The sequence below is a fragment of the Mandrillus leucophaeus genome, unplaced genomic scaffold (genome assembly GCF_000951045.1).
Source record: "Mandrillus leucophaeus isolate KB7577 unplaced genomic scaffold, Mleu.le_1.0 Scaffold208, whole genome shotgun sequence".
Classification (NCBI taxonomy): Eukaryota; Metazoa; Chordata; class Mammalia; order Primates; family Cercopithecidae; genus Mandrillus; species Mandrillus leucophaeus.
In genome coordinates, this window is record NW_012102121.1 from 3,296,065 (window position 1) to 3,314,083 (window position 18,019).

The 18,019-nt window shown below is 47.1% G+C and overlaps 1 protein-coding gene across 2 annotated transcripts in view; it reads left to right on the forward strand.

The window, feature by feature from the left end:
- Positions 1–18,019, forward strand: part of RUSC2 (RUN and SH3 domain containing 2) — a 71,200-nt gene that overhangs the window by 44,586 nt on the left and 8,595 nt on the right. Inside the window, exons 1-2 of one of the 2 annotated variants that reach the window (XM_011980116.1) lie at positions 3,728–4,204; positions 11,241–13,346. In XM_011980116.1, the coding sequence (XP_011835506.1) occupies positions 11,333–13,346 (2,014 nt within the window). In that variant the 5' untranslated portion in view covers positions 3,728–4,204; positions 11,241–11,332. Of the gene's footprint in view, positions 1–3,727; positions 4,205–11,240; positions 13,347–18,019 lie in introns of those variants that run through there. The other variant, XM_011980117.1, reaches the window with a different exon arrangement.

An 18,019-nucleotide genomic window follows, 5' to 3' on the forward strand; every position in this document is an offset into this window, starting at 1 on the left:
TTCACCTTGTTAGCCAGGATGGTCTCGATCTCCTGACCTCATGATCCGCCCGTCTCGGCCTCCCAAAGTGCTGGGATTACAGGCTTGAGCCACCGCGCCCGGCCTTGACTCTCTTGATTGTGTCCTTTGAAGAACAAAAGTTTTAAATTTTTATGAAGTCTAGTTTATTTATTTTTCTATTTTCTCATTTTGCCAGCAGGAAGTCAAAGTTTTTCTGTTTTTTTCTTTTGTCACTTATATATTTTATATCATGTCTAAGAATGTGTTGCCTAACTCTAGGTTACGAAGAATTACTTCTTTGTTGCCTAAGCTTCTTTTTTTTAGATATGGAGTCTCGCCCTTGTTGTCCAGGCTGAGGTGCAGTGGTGCAATCTCGGCTCACTGCAACCTCCGCCTCCTGGGTTCAAGTGATTCTCCTGCCTCAGCCTCCCGAATAGCTGGGGTTACAGGTGCCCACCACCACACCCAGCTAATTTTTGTATTTTTAGTAGAGATAAGGTTTCACCATGTTGGCCAGGCTGGTCTTGAACTCCTGACCTCAGGTGATCGGCCCACTTCGGCCTCCCAAAGTGCTGGGATTACAGGCGTGAGCCACCGTGCCCGGCCGCCTAAGCTTCTTTTTAATAGATTTTTTTTTTCCCCACATGAAAAACAGTCTTCTCTTCCAAGCTTATTTAGTCAAGTCTACCCACCACTTATTCTGATTTACACACAAGGAGCATCTCTTTTTAGATTATTCTTGTTCAACAAGACTTCCATATGCCAAGCATAAGACACCTTCTGAATGCCAAGCACTATGCTAGGTTTTATGGGAAACACAAAATAAAAATGATATTGTCTTATATACTGGATAATGGAGATGCACAGATGACTATAACCCCGACTTTGCAGTCTAGAAGAGATGTTAAGGCAGATAGGCAAAAAAGAACAATAACCATGTTAAGTGACATGATTTACTTAATCAAAACTTCTCAGGGACTGATTCTAGTTGCTGATGAAGTTCGCCATTAATATGCAATGCAGTGAGAAAAGTACAGTATGCTCTTTCTTATAAAGTTATGATCATTGATGTAAAGTTTTGTAATGATGCTACTTGACAATATAAGAAGTTGGCCTTGCAGTGAGCTGAGATCCGGCCACTGCACTCCAGCCTGGGCGACAGAGCGAGACTCCGTCTCAAAAAAAAAAAAAAAATTAGCCGAGCGAGGTGGCGGGCGCCTGTAGTCCCAGCTACTCGGGAGACTGAGGCAGGAGAATGGCGTGAAACCGGGAGGCGGGGCTTGCAGTGAGCTGAGATCCGGCCACTGCACTCCAGCCTGGGCGACAGAGCGAGACTCCGTCTCAAAAAAAAAAAAAAAAGAAGTTGGCAATCCAATATTGATCCCCCTGTTTTTTGTGGAAGTTGTTTTCTTGTCTGTAAAATCAACCACCTGCAACCACTGGTTCAGAGGACAGATTATTTCTGGCTCTGGGGTAGTCAGAGGAGACTTGATGGAGGAGTTGCTCTGGGCCTGGTAGGTTTGGATAATTTTGAACAGGGCCAAGTGTAACAGGAAGGAGAGTCTGAATGAACAAATGCAGCAGAGTGGAAGTGATCTTCTGAAACATGTTTCAGGGATTGCATGATGGGAAACCAAGGTTGAGTGGAGTAGACAGCCGAGGGTGGGCACGGTGGCTCACACCTGTAATCCTAGTACTTTGGGAGGCCGAGGCACGTGGATCACCTGAGGTCAGGAGTTCAAAACCAGCCTGGCCAACATGGCAAAACCCCATCTCTTCTAAAAATATAAACCTTAGCCAGGTCATGGTGGTGGGTGCCTGTAATCCCAGCTACTCAGGAGGCTGAGACAGGAGAATCACTTGATCCCGGGAGACGGAGGTTGCAATGAGCCAAGATCACGCCACTGCACTCCAGCCTGGATGACAAGAGTGAAACTCAAAAAAAAAAAAAAAAAAAAGAGTAGATAGCCGAGATAGATGACCTCTAAAGCCAAAATGAGGAGGCTCAACTTGATTCTCTGGGTAATGAGAAACCATTAAAACAGCCAGGAGGAGTGGCATGTTGAAGAAAGGTGGTGCTTTAGGGAGATGAATCTGGTAGTACTAAAAAGTAAATTACAAGTGGGGAGACTAGTTAGGAGGTGGTTGAGGTTTATAATGTAACAGTATTTGTGTTTTGTTTCTGGCTGGAAAATAATTTGATCTTTCCTCAAAAGCCCTAGATCTTTGGCAGTAGTGGTTAGGAAGTAAGTGGCAAGGTTGTCTGTGATGTAGTGAATTAAGCCAGGCACTAGAGGTCTGAGAGCTGCCACCTTCCATAGGCAACTGGAAACACTGGCTGTCCAGCACAATGCATGACTTAGCCTCACAGAAATTTCAGAGTCAAAGACCCTGGGCCCAGAGCCCTCATGGTAAGAAGCTTGAACTCCAAATGCTTGGTCATGAAGATTAACTTTGCCCTAACCTACAGATGCTTATCCAACCCTGCTTTGTGTTCTGTATCAGCTAGGCAAGAGGAAGGCAGAGTGACACCATTTCCTCACCTTTCAGTGGCTGGCTAGGAACAGCAGTCTCCCTCCTTCCTTCCCTTCCTCACTGTTTCCTGCTTTATAGGATCAAGGGGCCATGGCTGCTCAAACAAGTCAAGGCTGGAGATGGATCTTTGTGTCTTTGTGTGTTTTTGTTCTCTCTACAATTGACTCAGCTGAGCATGGTGTCAGTGGACACATGGGTGTCACAGGGAATAGGAGAAACAAGAAAGGAAAAGAAGTTACATCTCTTCCGGATCCTGAGGGATAGCTGTTATGGTCTTGGCCAGTGGTTTCTCCAAAGGCTTCTTTCTAAGGCCCTGAAATCCGAGGGCATGGCTGTGGAGTCCAGATAGTAGTCACCTTGGGAGGAGCCCTAGGCAGGGCTAGTGTTTGGGGACCAACCCCTGCTTGAGACTATCTCTGTATTCAAGCGTAGCAGCAGGGAGCAGTGACACAAAGTGGACAGAGACCTCACCGCAACTTCCTGTACAACTGGCTCTAGCTGCAGTTTCTTCCTTTTTTCCTTATTCCCACAGAATTGGCCCAGAACCTGAGGAGGGTGGAGCAGGGAAGGAGCAGAGGACTCTGTAGGTCTCCAAGCAGAACTGAGATTTTTCTCTGGCCTAGGAGAGACCACTGTCCCCTGCCTTCCTTTCCCTGGGAAGATAGGCTTCCTGGCCTCTCAGCCCAGCTAGAGGGATTCTGCCTCCACACAAACCCAGCTGGACCCAGCTGAGCACTGACTGAGAACCGATGTATGTGAGAGGGGCCAGTTCTACTTCAGCCACAGCGAGTAGACCTCTGAAGACCCAGGGAACTGAATTGAATACCATGTTAGGAAGAGGGCCTGCAGCCTCCAGGTCCTTAAGACTTACCACCCCAGTGTACAGAAGCCTGCCTAGCACCCTGTCTCTCTAGGAAGGCCAGTGCTAAGACTCGTGGGCCATCCACCAGGACTGAGTTCAAGTTACTGCTGGCAGAATGGTGACTGGTCCCTGCAGCCTCCCTTCTGGGCTTCAGGAATCCCCTCCCAGGCTGACTGCCCCACCCTGAGGCTAGTCTGGAATCCTGGTTAGAGGAAAAAGCTGGAAAACAGAGTCATTCACAATGGGCAAAAAGAGGAGGGAGAGGTTTCTGGTTAAGATATAAAAGGAGGAGCCTAAAGAAGGAAGGAAGCTCCAAGGCTCTGCCCAGACATCTTCCCTGAGACGCCTAAGGACAAAAGAGGAGCTAGACACAACTCTCCCCATTTTTCCTTTGCTGTCTTGAGAGTTCTCCATCTTCCAGCACTGACTGCCCTCTGTGGCTGGCTCCTTTCTCTACCCTCCCCCTTCCCTAGGCTAAAGGGCCCACAGGGACTGGAAGGGAGGGAGGCTGAGTGGCTGTGCTGTGGGCCTGCCTGCTCCTTTCCCTTCCCCCTTCCCTTAGCAGCAACGTCACCGCATCACCAGCAGCCGCGGCAGCAGCACGGAGACTGGGGCTGGGATTGCGCAGCCTCCCTGCATTAGCAACGATGCCATTGTATTAGCAGAAATCAGATCTTAGGAAATCGGTCCAGTTCCCCTGTGTGGTCCCGTGGAACAGTGTCTCAGCTGGAACTGTCGAGGTAGAGCTTGGTCGGAGTGCAAAAGGGACAGACACATCAGGGGTCCAGCTCAAGGCTCCTGACAAAGGTATGGCTCAGGGAGCTGGGGGAGGGGCAGGGCAGAGATGCTAGGATACTGATCAGCACATTTGGGCCCTGGCTTCTGAGGGTTGGCTTTGTCTTTCCAAAAGGGAGAGGGGGACGGTGCTGGGGGGATAAAGGGAATGTGCGGGAGCACAGCATTAGACGAGCTCATCCATGCATACATTTGGGCTATGGTGCAGAGATGGGGAAAAGCCAAGGCTTGGGCTAATGCCATTTATGCTATTTTGTCAAGAAGCAGATCGCATCCTTCCTTTTTGGGCATTTCTAATGAAGCTTCTAGTATGGGTCAGGGATGGGGGAGTCAGATCTAGAAACAAAGGCTTAATGGGAGGAGACACCCCTATAGCTACTGTAAGTTTATGATGGAGAACATGCAAGGATCCATGCAGCTTTCAAGAGAAGGGGCTGGGAAGCCTTTCTGTCCACACACACATACATACATACATACATGCACATAGCTATACATGCACATAGACACACATACCATATCTTCTGGTGCTATGGGAGCCACCAGGCTCCAGGTAAGGATGGAGTAAGAAAACAGGGTGCCCCACAGTGTGTGGCAGGGGTAGGGACAGTCATTGTAATGCCTAGGGCACCTGACCTGTTACAATAAGCCTTCAAGAAGAGACCTAAGCGTAAGCTAACACTCCCAAATCTACCCTCCCGCCCTTCTCCCTTTGATCCTACCCAGGAGAGGACCAGTCAGGAAAAGGGTTATCAGTCCTACAGAGGCATCTTATCAGGATCTCAAGTCAAGGTCAGATTGCTAGAGAAGAGCAATTGAAGACCATTGTCTTTCCCGTCTTTATTCAGAAGGCCAAAAAAGAGGGAAGGGTTCTATGACTGGCAGAAAGACATTGATGACCAAAGCTAGAGGAAATCTTTTTTCTGGGGTTTTCCTGCCCAGAGTTGCTCCATTGCTGAGCAGGTAGGAAGAGTTCCCTAAATTCCCATTTCCACACCTGTAATCCCAGCACTTTGAGAGGCTGGGGTGGGAGGATCACTTGAGCCTAGGAGTTGAGACCAGCCTGGGCAACATGGTGAAACCCTGTCTCTACAAAAAATTTAAAAATTAGCCAGGCATTGTGGTGTGCACCTGTAGTCCCAGCTACTAAGGAGGCTGAGGTGGGAGGATCACTTGAGCCCAGGAGTTCAAGGTGCAGTGAGCTATGATCACATCACTGCACTGTAGCCTAAGCAACAAAGCTAGACTCTGTCTGTAAAAAATAATTGTAAAAAAATTCCCACTTCTAATAACTACCTTGGTAGAGGGTTCAAAAACATAGGATAATAGGAGACAGTAGTGCCATGTTGTGCAAATATATAGTTGAGGAATACACTGGATAGTTATGGGAGTGTATTTGTTCCCAGGAAGTGTCTAGGAATGTGAACCACAGAGCAGGGAAAAATGAGACTTGAGACCATGTATGGGGCAGGGAGATGAGGGCTGGGAACTGGGGCAGGAGGTGAGATTGACAAGTGTGATCAGAGCCTGGGGACAGTATGAAAGGGACTGTAGGTTCATAGAATAGAGAGGCAGATAGACATAACCTGCGTAAATGGAGGCTGAAATGTGGGTCTACCCAGGACAGGTAGGGTACAGCTGCTCTGGGAGCAGAGTAATTGCAAGGACTTTAGGAAGAGGGTGTGGCCCCAATCATTTTCTGTGGAAGGCCATTGTAGTGGAAATAATTACAAATTGGGCAGACCTGGGAATGAATCCCATCTCAGATGTGTAAATATGGGCAAACTACTTACACACTCTAAGCTTTGGTTTTCTCATCTTTACAATGGGAAGGATTATGCCTACTTAAAAATGTTACAGTACATTTAAAGATGATGTATGTAAATTAATGGCATATAAGTGTTGAATAAATGATCATTTATAGTATTATAATAGGACAAGAGACACCCATTTGGGACAAGGGCCAGGAAAGAGGCTCTCATAGAACTTTCTTCTTATTCTAGATCCTCTGTTTCTTCCCCATCCGCATCTTCCATGTCTCTCCATTTAGTCAGGGCAGAAAAAGTCTGAAATGAGCTCTTCCAGCTCAGTGTTTTCTCTTCACCTTCATTAGAGGGGATGGGCCACTTGTCTTGACGTAGAAAAAGTCACTCCCAGGAAAGGAGCCTGAGATACACTCTCAGTAAATGTTCTCTGTGGTGTCATATGTACAGTTTACTCTCTTTTTTTTTTTTAAGACGGAGTCTCGCTCTGTCACCCAGGCTGGAGTGCAGTGGCACGATCTCAGCTCACTGCAAACTCCGCCTCTTGGGTTCAAGTGATTCTCCTGCCTCAGCCTCCCAAGTAGCTGGGATTACAGGAGCGTGCCACCATACCCACCTAATTTTTGTATTTGTAGTAGAGACGGGGTTTCACCATGTTGGCCAGGATGTTGTCAATCTCTTGACCTCATGGTCCGCCTGCCTCGGCCTTCCAAAGTGCTGGGATTACAGGCGTGAGCCCCCATGCTGGGTCTACTCTCATTATATTCTTAACTGATCAAGAAAAAAGGTCAAAAGTTAGGATTCCTGAGTCTCATCTTAATTCTGTTATTTATTCACTGAGTGGTCTTGGGCAAGTCATTTCATTTTTCTGAGTGTAAATTTCCTTATTTTTGAAAATGAAGATGGCTCCGCCTCCTTTGGTAAGTTTATGTAAGGATCAGTAAGATATGACATACATAAAAAGTGCCTTGTAAGTAAATGTGAACCTGGTGGGCAAAGCATGAGTACAAAATCTCATGAGATGCCTGGAGAACTTCCCCTTAGATGGCTGAATTGGAATCGTCTATGGAGGAGCCATTGCTGGGCATTTCCCTTGGTTGTGTGGAGATCAAAAAGGAATAAGATCTTTTCTGAGATACAGAAGTATAAAATAAAATGAAATCAATCAGTGAAAGAGCTTGACAGTTAAAGTAGGATTCAATACAACCTAAATGTAAAAGCTAAAACTATACAGCTTTTAGAAGAAAACCATAGGTACATTTCTTTATGATCTTAGGACAGGTAAAGATTTCTTAGGATACAGAAAGATTTAACCATAGAGAAACAAACTGATAAATTGATCAATTTAAATTTAATAAATTAAAAACTATCAAAAAACAGTTAAGAAAACAGACAAGCCACAGGCTGAGAGAAAATGTTCATGAGACATATTATTTGACAGAGGACTTGTATCCAGAATGTTAAAACTCCTATAATTCAATCATAAAAAGACTAACAACTCAGGTTCTTTTAATGGGAGAAGTAGTCAACAAATAACCAGGCACCTACTGTGTTCAAGCACAGAGTTCACTGTATTGCAGTCTCCAGCCTCGGAACTGTGCTCCAGTCTGGGAGATAGATATGTCAACATCACATTACAACTGTTAGTGCCCTCCAGCCAAGGGCTCCGTCATCTCCCATGCTCATGTGTCCTTTGTCTCTGATTTAGAGTCAGCTTTCTGCATTCTGTATCTGTGCATCAGGTTTTCCATATTAATGCATGTATGTCCTAGTAATGGTTTTGTGGGCAGAATCATACATTCTTTTATGTGATACTTGTGAATGCCTCTTGAAAATGCTTTAAAAAGGAAGAAAAGGTACTCATTGAAGGTCAGTGATGGCTGCAACCCATAAGTACCCCTAAAATTACTGCTATGTACGTAAGAAAGTTCTCTATACTCCTTTTAGTCCAGGCTTCGAGATTATGGCCAGGACTCCAGGGGAAACCTAGTATGTATGAAAGGAGAAACCCCCTCAAAGAAAAAAAAAAATTGTTTAGGCCCAGCATGGTGGCTCACACCTGTAATCCTAGCACTTTGGAAGGCCAAGGCAGGTGGATCACTTGAGCCCAAGAGTTCGAGACCAGCCTTGGCAACATGGAGAAACCATATCTCTACAAAAAATACAAAAATTAGCCAGGTGTGGTGACACACGCCTGTGGTCCTAGCTACTCAGGAGGCTGAGGCTACGGTGAGGCTGCAGTGAGCCATGATCGCACCACTGCACTCCAGCCTGGGAGTGAGAACCTGTCTCAAAAAAAAAAAAATTTGCTTAAATTTTTAAAATTGCTTAAAAATTGCAAAAAATGGGTATTTATTATGTACAAATTAGAAAATACAGCTGAAGCAAAAAGAATAAAATTAAAAATCCAAATCACTCAACAGAGATAGGCACTAGTAACAGTTTGTTGCACATTACAGATTTTCTTCTATGCGTACAGACATGTTTATTTACAAAAATGGTGACAAACACCCGGCTAATTTTTGTATTTTTAGTAGAGATGGGGTTTCACCATGTTGGCCAGGCTGGTCTTGAACTCTTGACCTCAAGTGATCCGCCCGCCTCAGCCTCCCAAAGTGCTGGGATTACAAGCATGAGCCACTGTGCTTGGCCTGATTTCAAGACATTCTATTTCTATGGATTTGCCTATTCTGGACATTTCATATAAATGGAATCATACATCATAAAAGCCCTTTGTGACTGGCTTCGATTGTGCCTAAATTTTTGGTTACTGTGAATAATGCTGTTATGAACATTTGTGTACAAGCTTTAGTGTGAACATATGTTTTCATTTTTCTTGGGTATATACCCAGGAGTGCAGTTGCTGGGTCATGTCATGACACTATGTTTAACATTTTGAGAAACTGTCAGACTTTTCCAAAGTAACTGCACCATTTTACAATACCCCCGGCAATGTTTCAGGGTTCCCGTTTCTTCATATCATCATCATTTGCTAGTTGTTATTGTCTGTATTTCTTATTTTACCCATCCCAGATGGAGAGAAGTAGTATCTCGTTGCAATTTTTATTACTCTAATGACTAATGATGTTGAACATCTTTTCATGTGCTGGTTAGCCGCTTGTATGTCTTCTTCAGAGAAATGCCTATTCATACTGTTTGCCCTGTTTTAAACTGGATCATATGTCTTCTTTTCTTTTTGAGACAGAATCTCACTCTCTCGCCAGGTTGGAGCGCTGTGGCATGATCTCAGCTCACTGCAACCTCCGACTCTCTGGTTCAAGCGATTATCCTGCCTCAGCCTCCCAAGTAGCTGGGATTACAGGCATGCACTACCACGCCCAGCTAATTTTTATATTTTTAGTAAAGACGGGATTTCACCATGTCGGCCAGGGTAGTCTCGATCTCCTGACCTCGTGATCCTCCCGCCTCCTCCCAAAGCGTTAGGATTACGGGCATGAGCCACCGTGCCCAGCTTCAAATGTCTTTTTATTGTTGAGTTGTAAGAGTTCTTTATATATTCTGATTAGAAGTCTTTTATCAGGTATATGAGTTGCAAATATTTTTTCCCATTTTATGGATTGTCTTTTCACTTTCTTGGTGGTATCCTTTGAAGCACAAAAGGTTTTGGTTCTTACCGAGTCCAATTTATGTTTTTTCTTTTGTCACTTGTGCCTTTGGTGTCATATCTAAGAAACCATCACCTAATCCAAGATAACAAAGATTTACTCCTATGTTTTCTTCTATAACCCTTAATCTTGTAGCTCAGACTCTCTTAATGTCTGCCCTTCTACATCTCTACCCATTAGCCCAATAAACACACAAAGGCTTGGAAGCTCAACAGAGGAGCCTGCCTTCCTCTCAGAAAGGGGGGGAGGAAGCAAGATTGTAAATAATAATTGCTGCTTAAATTTAACACAATTGTATATTAATACCTTGTCCCTCATACATATACTTAGCCATATTTTTTATGCATTGTTTGTTCATGTCCTTGAGTATATGTGACTTGCCTCAGCCCTTACCACATTCCACATGATGAGCTGGGACCCTGTGGTCTAAATGAGTTAAATTTTAAGAGATTGATGGTGTCAAGGATTCAGTTAAATGATGAAGAGAAAGGCAATGGGGGATTTAGACTCAGGGTGAGTGAAAAGGAAATAGGAATAAAAAAAGAAGGGAAATGAATGAATTTGGAACATTACATGTGAGGAGTCAAAGGGAATGAAGACTGTTGCAACCTGAACGTGGAAACACAGCAGACTAGAACTTGAGCAGGCCACACTGCCATGGTGCAGCCAAGAGACCAGAGAAGCTCAGGATGGGTTCTGTGTCCTTGGCACCAGGAGACCTTGAACAAGAGAGAACTTTGCTTTAGCCTATAAGAGGTAAAACTAGGATGAGAAGACTTTCCAGTGGATCCCATTAGTGAAGGTTCTAAGCTAAAACTGGGCAGCATTTGGGCACTTCAGGATGTCTATCCTGAGCTAGACACATGTTAAGAGTGTATTATGCCTTTCACGTTTATCTTATGATGTGTTAGAATGATACAAAAGACATAAAACTAGGTCCCCCCACCCCCATTGAGGAGGAAGAGGTTGACATCAGTCATAACTTGCAGTCACCCTAATGCCCAACTCAGTCTCTGCATTCAAGAAGTTCTAGTACAGCAGTGAGGATAGTAAGGATACTTAGCCCACGGTCATCAGAGAGGGACAAATATTCTGGGGCTAATAGGACGAGAAAGGGGATCAGAGATAAGTTACTTGGTCAGATCATACCGTATATTTTAAAATATGCTTCTTGCAAAATTACAGCTTATTGCTATGAGTTCATATTATTCATGATTTTCCCTCTTGTCTGTAAACTTGTGTGCTGTAGCTGTGTCTAAGCCTTAGACGTCCTAGATGTTTTTTTCTTAATTGTGTCATTATTCATAGTTTTTTTGTGCTAAGGACTAGTCATTGGTTACTGCCAAGGACATAGTCCTTGAAAGAGAAGGGGAAAGTACTGCCCAAACCTTCATATGTGGCATTAGAAGGACTTGGCCTTTTGTCATAATTTGATGCATGGTGACCTTAAAATTAAGGGTGACCTCAGGTGCTGCACCTGTGCAATGCAGAAAGCATGGTTAGGTCCCCACCCACCTATTGGGCTGTGTGGTCAAGCTCCATCTTGACTCAAGCCTTTTCTCTTCCTGGGCTCTTCTCCATCTGAAAATGCTGTAGGGAAGGGCATGCCCCTGACTTCCAGGGAGGTGACATTAGGTTCCCTTTCTTTCCCTCTCTCTCCAGGTGCCAAGCTCTCCTGATGAAATGTGTTCTGCCCCACTGGGCTCCAGGGACAGTGTCTGGTGCTGTTGAAGCCCTTATTCGAACTTTCCAGAATGGATAGTCCCCCAAAGCTGACTGGAGAGACCCTCATCGTTCATCACATCCCCCTGGTGCACTGCCAGGTCCCAGACAGGCAGTGCTGTGGAGGAGCAGGTGGAGGTAGTGGGAGCACAAGACCTAATCCCTTCTGCCCACCTGAGCTGGGCATCACCCAGCCTGATCAAGACCTAGGACAAGCTGACTCTCTGCTGTTCAGCAGCCTGCACTCTGCTCCAGGAGGAACTGCACGGTCTATAGACAGCACCAAGAGTAGGAGTCGGGATGGAAGAGGCCCTGGAGCCCCCAAACGACACAACCCCTTCTTGCTGCAGGAGGGTGTGGGTGAGCCAGGACTTGGTGACCTGTATGATGACAGCATTGGTGACAGTGCCACCCAGCAGTCCTTCCACCTGCATGGCACTGGCCAGCCCACCTTTCATCTATCCTCTTTCCAGCTGCCACCATCTGGCCCAAGAGTGGGCAGGCCATGGGGGGCAACACGCAGTCGGGCTGGAGTGGTGGAAGGGCAGGAACAGGAGCCAGTGACGACCTTGGATACCCAGCAGTGCAGCGCCAGCCACTGCTGCCGGCCAGAGCTGGAAGCAGACACTATGGAGCTGGATGAGTGTGGGGGACCTGGTGGGAGTGGCAGCGGGGGTGGAGCCAGCGATACCTCTGGCTTTTCCTTTGACCAGGAATGGAAGCTTAGTTCAGATGAATCCCCAAGGAACCCTGGATGCTCTGGCTCAGGGGCCCAGCACTGCCGCTGCAGTAGCACATCCAGTCAGTCCGAGGCAGCTGACCAGTCCATGGGCTACGTGAGCGACTCTTCCTGCAACAGTTCAGATGGTGTGCTGGTCACCTTCAGCACCCTCTACAACAAGATGCATGGCACTCCCCGTGCCAATCTCAACTCTGCCCCACAGTCCTGCAGCGACTCTTCCTTCTGCAGCCACTCAGACCCTGGCGCCTTCTACCTGGATCTGCAGCCCTCCCCAGCTGAGTCTAAGATGTCTTATGAGTCCCATCACCCTGAAAGTGGAGGAAGGGAAGGGGGCTGTGGTTGCCCTCATGCCTCATCTCCTGAGCTTGATGCCAACTGCAACTCCTACCGCCCACACTGTGAGCCGTGCCCAGCAGTGGCTGACCTCACAGCCTGCTTCCAAAGCCAGGCCCGTCTTGTTGTGGCCACACAAAATTACTATAAACTTGTCACCTGTGACCTGTCCTCCCAATCATCCCCAAGCCCTGCTGGCTCTTCCATCACCAGCTGCTCTGAGGAACACACCAAGATAAGTCCCCCACCAGGCCCTGGCCCAGACCCAGGCCCCAGCCAGCCCTCTGAGTATTACCTATTCCAGAAGCCAGAAGTCCAGCCAGAGGAACAAGAAGCAGTGAGTTCCTCCAGCGAGGCAGCAGCTGCTGTGGGCCCCACTGTGCTTGAGGGGCAAGTATACACGAATACTTCACCCCCCAACCTCAGCACTGGACGTCAGCGCTCCCGCAGCTATGATCGCAGCCTGGAGCGCAGCCCTCCTGTCCGCCTGGGCTCACTGGAACGCATGTTGAGTTGCCCAGTGCGCTTAAGTGAGGGCCCTGCAGCCATAGCCGGGCCTAGCTCCCCACCCAGGAGGGTCACCTCCTTTGCCGAGCTGGCCAAGGGCCGGAAGAAAACTGGAGGCTCTGGCTCGCCCCCACTTCGTGTGAGTGTTGGGGACTCCTCCCAGGAGTTCTCACCCATCCAAGAAGCCCAGCAAGATCAGGGGGCCCCACTGGATGAGGGCACTCGCTGTAGCCATAGCCTGCCACCCATGCCCTTGGGGCCAGGCATGGACTTACTTGGCCCAAAGCCAAGTCCACCCTGGTCCACCCAGGTCTGTCAGGGACCCCACTCCAGTGAGATGCCTCCTGCTGGCCTTAGAGCTGCGGGGCAAGGCCCCCTGGCTCAGCTGATGGATCCAGGGACTGCTCTCCCGGGGAGCCCAGCCAACAGCCATACCCAGAGGGATGCAAGAGCTAGAGCTGATGGTAAGAAGCCTAAGGGTTAGCGAATATGTGGCTATTCACCAGCAGGATATGCATGGCCACCTCCGTGACGGGTCCCCGCCAAACCACCCTGTCCATACCACCAGAGGTTCCATATCCTAGATCTGTTATCCCTCCAGGCCAGGGCAGGTCCCACAGCTACAGTGGAGTGGGCTCACTGAGGAAAGACAGAGGACTCAAAAATACACTGAGCAGACCCGGCGCAGTGACTCACGCCTGTGATCCCAGCCCTTTGGGAGGCCGAGGCGGGCGAATCACTTGAGGTCAGGAGTTTGAGACCAGCCTGACCAACATAATGAAACCCCATCTCTACTAAAAAATAAAATTTGCCAGGAGTGGTGGCACCCGCCTGTAATCCCAGCTACTCAGGGGGCTGAGGCAGGTGAATCGCTTAAACCCAGGAGGCGGAGGTTGCACTGAGCTGAGATCACACCAATGCACTCCAGCCTGAGCAGACAGGGTGAGACTCTGTCTCAAAAAAAAAAGAAAAAGAAAAAATACACTGAGGAGATAAAATCAGCAGGACTTAGAGGCTGATTGGGAAATGAAGGATTCAGAAGACTGATTCTGAACCTGGATGATGGGAAAGATGAGGCCACGGATAGGGGCTGTAATCACAGGAGATTTCCTGGAAGAGGGATAAGACATCAGTTAGGTTCGGACATTTAGGAATTTGCGGTGCCTAAGGGGCAACCAAGGGATACGTCTAACAACAACACACACACTGAGCGTCAGGTTTTTTTTTTCTTTTTGAGACGGAGTCTTGCTCTTTCGCCCCGGCCGGAACACAGTGGCCTCCCTAGGCCAGCTCTTTCCCTATTTATTTTATTACATTTTAAATAAATATTTTATACCAGTATGTTAAGGGGGTGCTGGTGACAGAGAGATGAGAGGGATGACTGTTTTCAAGGATTCCAGCTAAGGATGGAAACAGAAAATGTAGTCGATCATTAAAATGCAGAGATGGCAGTGTTGCATACTGGCCAGTGAGAGGGGTATCTAGATCAGACTGAAATGTCGGAGGAACTGCTAATGCAGTTTACATTTAAGGCCAATCTAGAAAGATGATTAGGATTAGTCTTTGTGAAGACTTGTAAGAAGAATGTTCTAGGCTCACAGGATAGTCTGTACAAAACCACAAAGGTACAGAATAGCTTGACCCTTTCTAGGAACTGCATATAATTTGGTGTAGCCATAGTGGAAAACAGGTGGAACCACTGAAAGATTTTAGTCAGAGAAATGGCTTTTGGCATTTGTTTGTTTTTATTTGGTTTGGTTTTTCTGTCTGCTTAATTGTATGTTTTGATTTGCATTTTAGAAAGATCACTGGTTGTTTGCTCCTTCAGGCCTTGTTTAAAAAAAAAAAAGTAATTGGGCTGGGCACAGTGGCTCATGCCTGTAATCCCAGCACTTTGGGAGGCCGAGACGGGCGGATCACGAGGTCAGGAGATCGAGACCATCCTGGCGAACACGGTGAAACCCCATCTCTACTAAAAAATACAAAAAACTAGCTGGGCGAGGTTGCGGGCGCCTGTAGTCCCAGCTACTCAGGAGGCTGAGGCAGGAGAATGGCGTAAACCCGGGAGGCAGAGCTTGCAGTGAGCTGAGATCATGCCACTGCACTCCAGCCTGGGCGACAGAGCGAGACTCCGTCTCAAAAAAAAAAAAAGTAATTGGATCACTGGTTGTTTGGGTAGAAGATGGACTGGAAGGGGTGTCTTCCCTGAAGTCAGGAGAAAGCACTGTGCAGATTGGAAAGTCATTGGAATAAAAGTGGTAGCTGGCACTCGCTAGACGTGGTGACTCACACCTGTAATCCCAGCACTTTGGGAGGCCAACGCAGGCAGATCACCTGAGTTCAGGAGTCCAAGACCAGCTTGGCCAACATGGTGAAACCCCATCTCTACTAAAAATACAAAAATTAGCTGGGTGTGGTGGTGCACACCTGTAATCCCAGCTATGTGGAAGGCCGAGGCAGGAGAATTGCTTGAACCCAGGAGGCAGAGGTTGCAGTGAGCCTAGATCATGCCACTGCACTCCAGCCTGGGAAACAGAGTGAGACTCTGTCTCAAAAATAAAAAACAAAAGTGGTAGCTAAAGCTATGCTTGTGGCTGAGAGAGGATCTAGGGAGAATATGTGGAGTTATAAAGGGAAGAAAGGGGATACTGTGACTTAAGGGATGAGCAGCAGCCTTAAAAGAGACTGAGAAGAATTAGGACAATAGAAGAAAAAGCAGGAGAGGTCAGGCATGGTGGCTCATGCCTGTAATCCCAGCCCTTTGGGAGGCTGAGGTGGGCGGGTCACCTGAGGTCAGGAGTTCAAGACCAGCCTGACCAACATGGTAAAACCCCGTCTCTACTAAAAATACAAAAATCAGCTGGGTGTGGTGGCGGGTGCCTGTAGTTCCAGCTACACACGCTGAAGCAGAATTGCTTGAACCTGGGAGGCAGAGGTTGCAGTGAGCCAAGATTATGCCACTGCACTCCATCCTGGGTGACAAAGTGAAAGTCCATCTCAAAAAGAAAAGAAAAACCAGGAGAGAGTGAAGTCACAGGAACCAAAGGAGGAGAAAGTTTAAAAAAAGAGTTTGAACCAAAAGAGTTCTAAAGAGAAATCACCTAAGATAATGAAGAATCCTGAAGGCAACATTCGGGAGTAGTGAGAGTGGAAGCCAAATCTCAGAGGGTTTAGAAGGAAAGGGAGGTGAAGCAGGGATAGCAGAGGCTCACAGCTGTCCTGTAGCCTTAGGTTGGGTCTGTTGGCTTTGCAAAAGAAAATGTTTAAAAGCCATAAATAGTATCTGTGCTGTCAGGGAGATCACAGTCCGTCAGAAGACCTCATGCTCCTAACATACACTGAAGAGCTGTCCTTGGGGTGGGCACAGGAGGGAGATCTCTAGGGAAGAGGCAGGATCAGAAACAGCAAGGATCGAGTGGGTCCTTTGAACCCACTCCCTTCTTAGAGCGCAGTGTCTGTCTGCTGGGTGCATCTCATGGGATACTATGACTGGCGTTCTGAGGGCAAGAAATATCCTGGTCAGAGATGTGAGGAGAGGAGTTAAAAAGTGTTTTCTCTATCAGATTAAGACTTTTCATATCAAGATGCTGCTCTGTTCCGTAAGTCTCCAGTCTTCTCTTGATTCTGTACAGCTTTTTTCTAAATCAAAAATGAATGACAATTCATCAAGCTTTGAATGACAAAAGAAGGGACCAGTAGATCCAATCTAGGAATGACAGTATAGAAAGCTGAGAAGGTCGGCTGGGCATGGTGGCTCACACCTATAATCCCAGCACTTTGGGAGGCTGAGACAGGAGGATCACTTGAAGCCAGGGGTTTGAAACCAGCCTGGGCAATATAGTGAGACCCTGTGTCACCAGAAAAAAAAATTAAAAATAGCTGGGAGTGGTGGCACACGCCTGTAGTCCTAGCTACTCAGGAGGCTGAGGCGGGAGGATCGCCTGAGCCCAGGATTTTGAGGCACAGTGAGCTATGATCCCATCACTGCATTCCAGCCTGGGCAAAAAGTGAGATCCTGTCTCTAAAAAAAAATTAAAGTAGGCCAGGTGTGGTGGCTCACACCTGTAATCCCAGCACTTTGGGAGGCTGAGGTGGGCAAATCATTTGAGGCCAGGAGTTCGAGACCAGCCTGGCCAACATGGAGAAACCCCATCTCTACTAAAAATACAAAAATTAGCCAGGCATGGTGGCGCACGCCTGTAGTCCCAGCTACCTGGGAGGCTGAGGCACAAGAATCACTTGAACCTGGGAGGCGGAGGTTGCAGTAAGCTGAGATCGCGCCACTGCACTCCAGCATGGGTGACAGAGTGAGACTCTGTCTCAAAAAAAAGTAAATTAAAAAAAAAAAAAAAAGGGCAGCTGAGACGGCTCTTTGAGATACTGAGCAGCAGAATCAAGATTTAAAGGGATCTTACTGAATCTTGAAAGAACAAAACTAATAAAACAGAGACCAATGTGAAATTTGATATGTAACCTGCACTTGAGTTGATTTGGGATATTTGATTGCAAACTCAGAATGAGTCAGCAGTTGGTAGAGCTTCCAAAAAGTTAAGATGAGTGGATTCATTCGTAGACTCCAGAAAGAAAGAGCGGATAGTCTCTCACTCCTCCGAACCAGTGAGTGCTCAGTGGTATTCCATTGAGTTCTGCGCACCACATTTTAAGAAGGAACCGGGGGACTGGGGCCATTTGACCTAGAGAAAAACTGACTCGGGTGAATACAGTCTCTGTCTCTGGTTTTCTTAATGAATGTCACATAGAAAAGTGAGAAAACTTATTCTGTGTATTCCCTGAAGGTAGAACTAAGACCCATTCCCCACAAGGACCCCCTTCTTACCTGATCTTATTCCTCTGCCTCAAACTGTATCCTGGGAACTTAGCAGAGAAGAGTTTTAAAAGGGTAGGAATAAGCAGTCTAATTCAGACATACTTTATATAGGGGGTATAAGAAAGCTGTGGTTGGGATGACTTAATCCGATAGCCAGAATCAGCTCAGCCTTGAAAACTGATAAACAGGCGGAAAGGAAGAACACATTCCCGATGGGAAAAGCAGTGTGCTTTATGACAGGGATGTACCGGGAAGAGTAGGGTCAGTGGGGGCAGGTGTGGAAGTCTGAGGGGAGAGCAGCCTAGCTTG